Genomic DNA, 10419 nt, shown 5'->3' with positions numbered 1-10419 from the left:
TGATTCTTCATACTTGGTTCACTCCATACAGTTAATTGAAAATGCTCAGTTACGATTTCTTACAGATGAACAACTGGTGACTTTACCCAACTGCAAACAGCAGTTAGGAGTAGAATGCATCCTTTTTACATCACTCACATTAGAGCTCATACACCTCTTCCAGGACCTTTAACTAAAGGGAATCAAATGGCTGATCGCCTAGTTGCTACTGCAATATCTAATGCTAGACACTTTCACAATTTAACCCATGTTAATGCCTCTGGTCTCAAACGCAGATACAGCATTACCTGGAAAGAAGCTAAAGCTATTATCCAGCGATGCCCAACTTGCCAAATGGTACATTCCTCATCTTTTACAGGAGGAGTTAATCCTTGAGGACTGGAACCTAACTCACTTTGGCAAATGGATGTCACACATGTTCCCTCGTTTCGGAGACTAGCTTATGTACGTGTGTGTGGACACCTTTTCTCACTTTGTCTGGGCTACATGCCAAACAGGAGAGTCTTCTGCCTGTGTTAAATGTCATCTTTTGCATTGTTTTGCAGTGATGGGCATTCCAGCTTCTATTAAAACAGAAAATGCCCCAGGCTATACTAGCTAAGCTCTAGCTCAATTTTTCTCTATGTGGAATATTAAACACATTACTGGTATCCCATACAATTCTGAAGGTAAAATAATAACTTGGGGTAGAGGTTATGCTTGTGTTTCTCCAGGCAAAAATCAACAGCCGATTTGGATACCATCCAGACACCTGAAACCTTATGAGCCAGATTCCGGGAGGATCCCGAGGACCCCTCAGTTGCAGCCATGTCGAGACTGATGCTGAAGAGGACCCCAACTGTCATGAGCAACACCTGTCAAACGCAGCACCCACCTGGGGACAGATCAAGAAGCTGTCACAGATGGTGGAAGAAAACCTGAGGAAAGCGGGACAACCAGTCACAATGAATAATTTAATGGTAGCTATGATAGCAGTGATCACTATTGCTGTGAGTATTTCTTCAACAAGAGCTGACACAGAGAACAATTATACTTATTGGGCATATTTATCAACCTTGGCTGGCAATAATGCCTGGATGTAATCACTCTATGACACAGTTACACATGCTTTCTGATCTCAGTATTTACCATAATAAATCTGCTCCTATAATTGAGGCATACTGCCCTCAAAAACCTATTTGTAAATAGGATTGGACCCAGTTAGAAAAAATGAACGTACTTGTTTAGGAAGATTGCTTTGCAGAACAGACGGAGGTGCTGTACAACGATTCCTATAGAATCATTATTAATTGGTCCCCTAAGGGAATGTTTAGCTTGAATTGCACCTCTCAGTCTGCGTGCCATGGCCACAGTGTGTTCAGATCTTACCACCTCTTACACACACACACACATGCACACACACAGAGTACATATAGAAATATCAGTCAAAAAGATTTTAGGATCTCATATCACAAAGCACCTTGTGGACTATAGTAAGGATCTTGACCTTGACTTTTTCTCCAAATTAAAGAAGGTGTAGGAGACTTTTGAGCAAAGAAATAACAATAAATGACTTATACTTGCAAAGGAACACTTTGGCTGCTTTGTGAAGAAGTGACTGAATGTTCCTAGGTGTGAAAGCAGATCTGTTAAGAGTGTGACATATTTGGATTGCCAGGAAGATTAGTTAAACAAAAACAAAGAGTGTGACATAAAATGTAATAATGGAAAAAAAAAGGTGAGAGCTTGTACAGAAGTGGCAATGATGAAGGCTTTAAAAAGTGGTAAGATTCGGGATCTATTTTAGAGGAAGACCTGAAAGAACTTGCTGAAAGACCTGACTTTGGTATGAAAGAGAGTAGTCAAGGATGACTGAGCCATGGAAACTGGTAGATTGGAGTTTCTATTCATTATGAAGCAAAAGACTCGGTTGAACAGATTTTGGAGGGTGGTGAAATAAAGAGTATGGGTGTGAACCTGCTAAATATGAAATGTCTATTAGGCATCTGAGGGAAAATACTGATTAGGTATTTAGATATGTAAGTCTGGAGTTCAAAGATCAGCTGAAGCAAACTAAAACATGTGATTTGTTAGTGAATATATGTTTAAATAAAAGTCCCCGGACAGGATGAGGTCTTTAAGGAACAAGTATAGATAAAGAAGTCCAGATGTGAGGACTGAGCTCTGGGACACTCCAAACTTTAACAGTCAGAAAGATGGGAACAGTTTAGAAAGAGCGACTGAAATACAGAACAGTAAGCACATGTTTCAACAGAGAATGGACAAGTACTTCTAGGAAGACTGGGAAATTGACCATTGAGTTTGTTAACGTGAAAGTCACTATTTTTATTGACAGGAAATAAAAAGGCTAGTGTAGTGGTGAACACGGGCTTCCTTGGGAGAGATCAAGAGCGAGCAGAATAAGAGGTGGAGACAGGAAGAAGAACAACTTTTTCAAGAAGTTTCATTGTACAAGGGAGATAAGTAAAGAGGGGTAGCTTGGTGTTTGCTGGATGGAATGTGAGTCCAGAGGTGGCATTTTTTTAAGGATGAGGAAAAATAATACAGTGTTTGCATTCTCACGGTACCAAGTGATAAAGAAAGCAAAGCTGCTGCTGCAAGAGAGGATAACTGTAGGTGTGATATCCCTGTGTCCTTGCGTATGTGGGGAGGTTAGGATTGAGGACATTGGTTTTAAGGAGGAACATTGATGCAACAACCATTCTAGCAGAACAAAATCTAAGTGAACACAGATATAAGCATATGATTAAGTCAATGATGAAAAAGTGTGAAGTTCTCCTTTAGTACTTCTAATTTCTCAGTGAAGTAAGCGGATTATCAACTGACAGTGGGGAGGGAGAGGAGATTTGGAGATTTGAGGAGAAAAGAGAATCTGTAAAATAATTATCTAGGAGAGCAGCTATTGAAAGTTTTTGACAGAAACGCAGAATAAGAAATATCACTATCCAGGATGTAAATTCACAACACACACACACACACTCACACACTCACACACCTGAAACAAGAGCTTCAGGAAATAATACCCTTACTTCACCTACTGTCACTTCAATTCTACTCTATTTTATTCACAAAATGTGTGTAGTGACTCAGTAAATATTTCATGACACACTAATGGGTTGCAAGGTACAGTTTGAAAACCATTCATCTAGAAAAATTGAAGAGATTTTGTATAGAAATATAACAGGATTCCTGAGCAGCAAAATAGGCCCACTTAAGAATAGAATGTAAAGTGAGAATGATCAACAAAATCAACAAAATCAACAAAAATCATTATGCATTCCCCCACCTCCAATTATCCCTCCTGTTGAGGTCTCTATTCTCAAATATCCTATTCTCCAGTAACTCAAATTTTAGGTCCATCACTTTTTCTCCCATACCTCATTTCTTTAGCTCCAATTGTTAAATTGATCACAAAATTGAAATGATTCTGCCTTTAAACACTTACCAGAATCTGTTTGTATTTCCATTGATTTTACCATAATTCTGGCATTTATTGCTTTTCCCTCCATCTTATGTTTTGCTTTTCTTGTCTTATTATAATAATGGCTGTCCATTATAACAAATGTATTTTTAAAAGACATGTAATTAAAGAAAATAAATATCAACCACAATCTCACTATTTAAAAGAATTTTCTAGCTTTGCTTGTTGGTATATATACTTTGTCATTTTATATACATATATAATATAATTTGTCTTATAATTGTACATATAGAATTATATAACCCCATCTTGTAATTTTCCTCATTTTTAACATAAAACATTGAGAATTTCTATCCACATCATAAGGTGTTTGTACAAAATCATATTTAACAATAGCTGCAGAATATTCTGTGTATTAATCTAAAACACTGTGTTTGGTGTTTTAATCTAAGCCATTTTGTTGAGCTTGTGCCGTAATATGCATGTAGCTCTCAGGTCTTGGACTGCAGGGAGCACAATTTGCCAAGAGCCTCAGCTGCCGTGCTCTGAAATTGATTCATTACTTGGTTTGCTGCAAGCCCATACTTCCCAGTCAATACCTAAATACAGGAAAGGTACTTAGGCTCATTTCTGGGAGACTTGGGATTCCTCTGACTAGTGACTTTGGCTTGAGGCCTCCCTGATCGCCTTGCAGACCTTTCCAAAGAAATATGCACAACTTCCCTTCTTCATCCCTGGGGGGATTACATTTGCATGAAGCCTGAAGGCTTTCCCTGCTTCTCCCACTTGCTGCTTTTCCATTTTCTCTCAGAGGTCTGTTTCCCCTAATTTCTTGTACACTTAATCCCATTTTGGCATCTGTGTTTCAGAAAACCCAAACTAACAGATATTTAGGTTTTCAGATTCTTATTCTGTATAACCAGACTAAGCTTCAGATTGCTAAATTTTGAGCACTGTTTTCTTCTGTTAAGAGCCTTTGAAGACCTTGCCTTTGTCCCCTGAATTAAGCCCAAACCCTTCTCACCTCTGTACTCTGCCCCAGCCCATCTTTCCAATCACCACTCAGTGTTCTAGTCTATTCCGATGCTGGACTCTCCCACTCCTCACTTCCATGCCTAAAGAAAACATCTACCTGACTAGATGCCTCCTCTATTCTGGATCCCTTCTTGACTTTTTAAACCTCGATGTTCTTTTCTGTCCATTTTAAAGACCACAGAAAGGTGTTTTATGCAGTGTTTTCACTCTTCTTGGCAGGTTAAAAGAGAGACTCGATGGTGAAGTATATAGAGTGTGGAATCAGATCTGGTTTGTTATATTACCAACATTAAAACAACAAAACACTGAGATTGCATTATGTTTGGAAAACACTGAGCTAAACAAAAATAATTAAAGCTTTTATATTTATTGTTTAATTGCAAAACTTCCCAGAGCCCTTAAAATATTAATATATACTGTGATTTTCCAAGACCAACACTGATAGTTCATGTAGCTTATCCCAAATTTGACTACGAATTCTTTTAAAAAACAATCTCCAGACAGTACTGCTTCTTGGGACACACTGGGAAAAGGCAAAAGCTGTCATGGCATTTTTGCATGTATAATTTTCACAGTACTAAATATTCTACGCTTATAGTTATTTGTATATTTTTATCCATTTTCCCACTTTAGCGTTTTGCATAAGGTATTGAATATGGCAGGCACTTGTTGAATTAAAAATCACAGAATTGAAGTGTAGGTTCATATTCTGATAATACCTGGCAACTGGAGAACGTTAGTTTGCACACTCTTTCAGTAGCTTTTTGGAGTCCTTTTCATACCATAGTTACCTGGGCTATCTTTGAGCCTGGGAAAATAAGTGCCTTGATGGTTAATAAAAAGCCCTTGTTAAACATAGGCAAAACATTTTTTTTTTCTACAAATCACTTTATTGGAGGAATAGTATAACAGAAAAATATAAAGATGGAGGTGATTTTAAGGGCAAGAAAGCAGGAGACAGCTGACTTTGGTCTTCGGACCCACTGGCCTGGGAGGAAGGCAGCCCGTGGCTTAGTTCTGCTTGTTTTCATTTCCAAGGGTATGTGTGTCAAAAAGGTACTCCGCCAGGCCAGCATCCGGGGCCCCCATCTTCACTAAGTTGTGCACGTGGTCACCTAGTTCTTTGATAGACTTCACCTGCTCATTCAGGTAGTAGGTTTCCAGGAAATCGCACAAATGGGGGTCACCTTTGTCTGAGGCTAGAGTGTGCAATTCCAGCAACGACTGGTTCACATTCTTTTCCAAGAGTAGAGCACACTCCATGGCATGCAGCCCGCTTTCCCAGTCGTCCTGGTCCGGCTTCTTGATGTCCTGCAGGCGGATCCGGCCTCCTCGCTGGTTCTGCAGCCTCATCAGCTTCTCCGCGTGCTCGGTCTCCTCCCGGGACTGGTGAAGGAAATACCTGGAGAAGTTGTTCAAGGCCACGTCATCCCGGGAGAAGTAATAGGCCATGGACAAGTACACGTAGGACGCATAGAGCTCGAGGTTGATCTGGCGGTTGATGGCAGCCTCGGATTCGGGGTGGAAGTTCTGGCGCACCCGAGAGGAGCCGGCGGTGGGCTCGGTAGGGTCCCGGGAGGAGGCGGCTGCGGCCAGGGGGCGGCGAGGGGCGATCGGCCTGGGGTCCGAGGGGCGCCCCGGGGCCCAACGCAGCGGAAGGGCGAAGCAGCGGCTCACCGGGCGCAGAGACGCCAGCGAAGGGCTGATGTGCCTGGAAAGGAGCCTGAAGCAGGACAGCATAGCGCCGCCTCCTTGGAAGTGGGGAAACTGAGGCTCGGCCCTCTTGGCGCGGGGTCGGGCGCTGGAGGCGTCAGATCTGATCAGAACGTGGCCCTAGGCAACGGTGACTGCGTCACACACCCCTTCTCTTCCAGAGGAGCGGGGTTCCACGCGGAGGGCGCGGGGGAAGGGCCGCCGGGGGCGCTGGGGACCCGCGTGGGGCGCAGTCTAGGCGGAGGCCAGCGCGGATGCCCAGTCACGATTCCGTGAGCATTCGCCCCCACGTCGACGCGAGATTTCTGCTCTTTGGCGATTGTCACTGATTTCATCTGCGTTAAAAAGGCTGTCAGGAGAGTAGGCACTGGGACTTCCCAAAGAAGGGACCAAGCTGTCCTCCCCCTTCTTCTCTGACCTTTTCATAAGGACCAAGAGTTGGACTGGCAACACAGTGAAAAGGGTGAACCAAAAGTCACCAATTTACCTGTGAGAATAAAGGTCCACATCCAAAGCAGGTGTACATAAATTAACTGGTTATTTAACATGTAAGTATGGAAACAATTGCCAGCATAGTGGGAACATTTTTAAGACTCTGTTTCTTTTAAAATACATGCATATTTTATTTTTAAACATAAAATGTATCTTCATTGTGAAGAAATGAGATACTGTAGGCCGGGCGCCGTGGCTCACGCCTTTGGGAGGCCAAGGAGGGCGGATCACGAGGTCAGGAGATCGAGACCATCCTGGTTAACACGGTGAAACCTCGTCTCTACTAAAAATACAAAAAATTAGCCGGGCATGGTGGCAGGCGCCTGTAGTCCCAGCTACTCGGGAGGCTGAGGCAGGAGAATGGCGTGAACCCGGGAGGCGGAGCTTGCAGTGAGCCGAGATTGCGCCACTGCACTACAGCCTGGGCGACAAAGCAAGACTCCGTCTCAAAAAGAAAACCAAAAAAAAAAAAAAAAAAAAAGGAAAAAGAAAGAAAGAAATGAGAAATGAGATACCGTAGAAACCCTAGGAGGAATAAAATGCCTCTGAACTCAAAATACGTTACTTTCCCATCTTTTGTTAGTGCAGAGATTATATCCTCTTAAAATGGCTCTTTAAAAATTAAACTTTAAATAGCATTTAGTGTTAAAATAGTATTTATGTAATTGTTGTTGTGGGGTACTGAAAAAATAAGGGTAAGCACACAGAAGAAAATTCAAAACAACCCTAATTCGTCTTCTGCCGAGATTACTATTGTTAAAATGTTGATGGTAATGCTCAGAGGTTTAAAAAAATGAAAAACGTGTATTACAGACACACAAAAGTGAATATAGACATATAAAACAGCTTTATATAGAGATGTATAATTGACATACAATAAACTGCAGATGCAGATAGTTCATGTAAATAGAGTCAACAGTATATGCTCCTTTTTACTTGCTTTCTTTTAGTCAGTGTAATTATTTTAGGATCCATCCATACTGTAGCTTGTTTCAGTAGTTTCTTTTATTGCTGAGTAGTATTCCATTGTATGTATATACCACAATTCGTTTATCCTTTCATCTGATGATGGACATTTTTGTTGTAATAGTTTTTGGCTATTAAAATGAAGCCGTTATAGACATTCCTGTATAAGTCTTTCTGTGGTCAGATGCTCTCATTTCTCTTGATAAAATACCTTGTAGGAAAAGCTGGATTACATGATAGGTATATGTTTAATTTTTAAAGAAATTTCCAAACTGTTTTCCAAGGTGATTATGGCATTTTACTTTCCCATCAGCAGAGTGTTAAGAGTTCAAGTTCCTTCACATTTTATGCTTACACATGGTATTGTCAGTCATTTAATTTTAATTAAAATTTAAAAATTTCTAATGACCGTGTGCTGGTGTTTCAATGTGTTTTTAATTTGCATCTCTATAATGATTACTGATGCTAAGTATGTTTGCACCTGCCTTCTGTCAACCACATATTCTTGGTGAAGTGTATATTCAAATCTTTGTCCATTCATATATTGAGCTATTTGTTTTTGTTATGGTTGTTTGATTCTTATGGTTATTGTCTGTGACTTTGATATTAGCACTGCTTCTGTTCAGGTCTTCTTTATGTTATCTGTATATTACTGTGTCTATATTACTTTCCTTTATTTCCTTGGTCAGTTCAGATTATCTTTCTAGGTTAGTTGCCTTAGTTGTAAATTGAGGAAGCTACTTACTTCCCATGGGTGGTTGAAAGAATTAAATAAGAGAATGCATGCAGAGCATTTATCACAGTGCTTGACACAGGATAAGCACTTGGAATACACTTTAATAGTTTTTATTGGATAATTCCTGCTTAATTATTCAAAATTAATTATCTTAATTATTCAGTAAGCAAGTATTACTGTTATTGAATATGAAAAGACCTTTACAGCTTACAAAGGATGTTTACAGACATTATATTGTTGCTATAATATATGGGTAGTGAGGTGAAAATTCTTGTATTATATGGGAGTGTCAAACTTGTAGTTTACTAGTAAGCTCCCTGCTCTCATATAGCTTCTTAAAAGGTACTGTGAATAAAAGGGATGCTTAAGATCTAGTTGCACTTAAACTTTGCTACTAGAAGGTGATTGATATTCGCCAGGTAATTTCTCACTAGTTTTCACTTCTCCACATCCATCTTTAATTTTATTTTCCCCCAATTTTTTCTCTTCCTAAAATATAGTTCCCTAAAGAGAGGTTATGAAAATGATTGTTTAGAGTAGTATTAAATGTTGACTGCTGCTACTAGCGTTTTAGGAAAATTGATGCTCTTCATATAAATGTTTATCCCCTAAGTAATAAAATGCATAGATATAAAACAAATGTAATACATGAAATGTAATGCAGAAATGCCATTAAACACAATACACATTGAAATATTATGTTAATTTGTCAAAAATATTTCTTCTTCATATTACAAAATTTGTCATATAATTTGCTAGACTTTGAAAATGCAAGGATGTGATAGGTCTTATGTTTATCTTCTGGGCATTTTGATTTCTAGTATTTATAGTAAAATTAATGTTCTAAAAAAATACAAACCTAGATCATTGCCCACCACTCTTCTCAACTCATTTCTTTCTTAGTTGTAATGTCTTCTCTTCCTCTAGAACACCCTAAGCTTTCAGGCTTCTCTGAATTTCTCTCTGCTTCTTCACTTTCCTTTCCTCGCACCTAGAACTCATCTTTCCAACCTCCTTTCACTGTCTCATCAAATATATTACCTTTTCTGTAAAGTCTTATATAGCATCATTCAGAATTAATCATTACTTTGTATTTGGTTAAGTATTTTGCTTAACCAAAATTGTATTGTATTATGTTATAATTCCTTGTATATACATGTGTGTATGTATATGTCCTTAAGGGCAGAGCCTACTATTTATTCATTTTTAAATCCCCAGGCCCCAGCCTACAGCTTGACACATATTAAAAAATAAACACATATAAATGCTTTAAAATGTCCAAATATATTGGAATGGAAATTCTTATTTCGTACAGTATACCAGTTTAGCCTAACACATTTTTATAAAGTATATCGGGAGATATCTTCACTTTAATTTAAATTACTTGAGGCTTTGCAGAAAATCTCTGTACTTGGTGGTTTCAGTCTCCAAAGGAATAACAATATTCACTCATTTCTCCTTTATAGATATATTAGACAATCATTGATGATATATGTGAAAATGCTTTGCCAATGGGAAATTAACTATATGAATGTGGATTTTTTTATTAAGCCATGTTTTGATTTATGTAATATATAGATCACATTTTATTATATTATTTACTTGAAAGCACTTTGACACTAAACATTTTTTAGAATTTAAATACCTTGAAAAATCTTTGAAGAATATGCTACTCTTTTACATTAACAGATGGGAGCAGAGTCATAAACAATGAGGAAAAAAGGTAGAAAGTAACTTGACCCCTTTATATTTGCATTTGTAATGAAGACATTTTTCTCTTTTACTCATTTTAAAAAAATTCTCTTTTATGTAACAAAGTCAGTCATGTAAGCAACTCTTAATTTTCATTGCTGACCTTGGTCCCTTCTAAAATTACTTGCTGTCAGAAGCCTGTAATGTGATGAAGCCAGGGTGGAGATAAGTCCATTGATCACTATGGATTATGCACTTGCTGTTAATGGAATATTTGAGCGTTTTGAACAGAAAACAATAGAGGGTTTGTTTTCTACTTTTTGGGAAAAGAAAAAGCATATAATATATGTATTGCTCTGTTATC

The 10419-nt window shown here is 38.8% G+C and overlaps 1 protein-coding gene across 1 annotated transcript; it reads right to left on the bottom strand.

Moving 5' to 3' along the window:
- Positions 1 to 4815: 4815 nt before the first annotated feature.
- FTMT (ferritin mitochondrial) lies at positions 4816 to 6295 on the bottom strand. Its single transcript, XM_054489076.1, has one exon. The coding sequence runs from the start codon at positions 6194 to 6196 to the stop codon at positions 5468 to 5470; it is 729 nt and encodes a 242-aa protein (XP_054345051.1). The 5' UTR covers positions 6197 to 6295; the 3' UTR covers positions 4816 to 5467.
- Positions 6296 to 10419: the final 4124 nt, after the last annotated feature.

This window comes from Pongo pygmaeus, chromosome 4, assembly GCF_028885625.2.
Source record: "Pongo pygmaeus isolate AG05252 chromosome 4, NHGRI_mPonPyg2-v2.0_pri, whole genome shotgun sequence".
NCBI lineage: Eukaryota > Metazoa > Chordata > Mammalia > Primates > Hominidae > Pongo > Pongo pygmaeus.
Note: the sequence above shows the minus strand (reverse complement) of the source record. Positions and strands in the feature narration are given on the sequence as shown.

What these genes read in the sequence shown, in the direction of transcription:
- FTMT (XM_054489076.1), bottom strand. Translation starts at nt 6,196, where the DNA reads ATGCTGTCCTGCTTCAGGCTCCTTTCCAGGCACATCAGCCCTTCGCTG.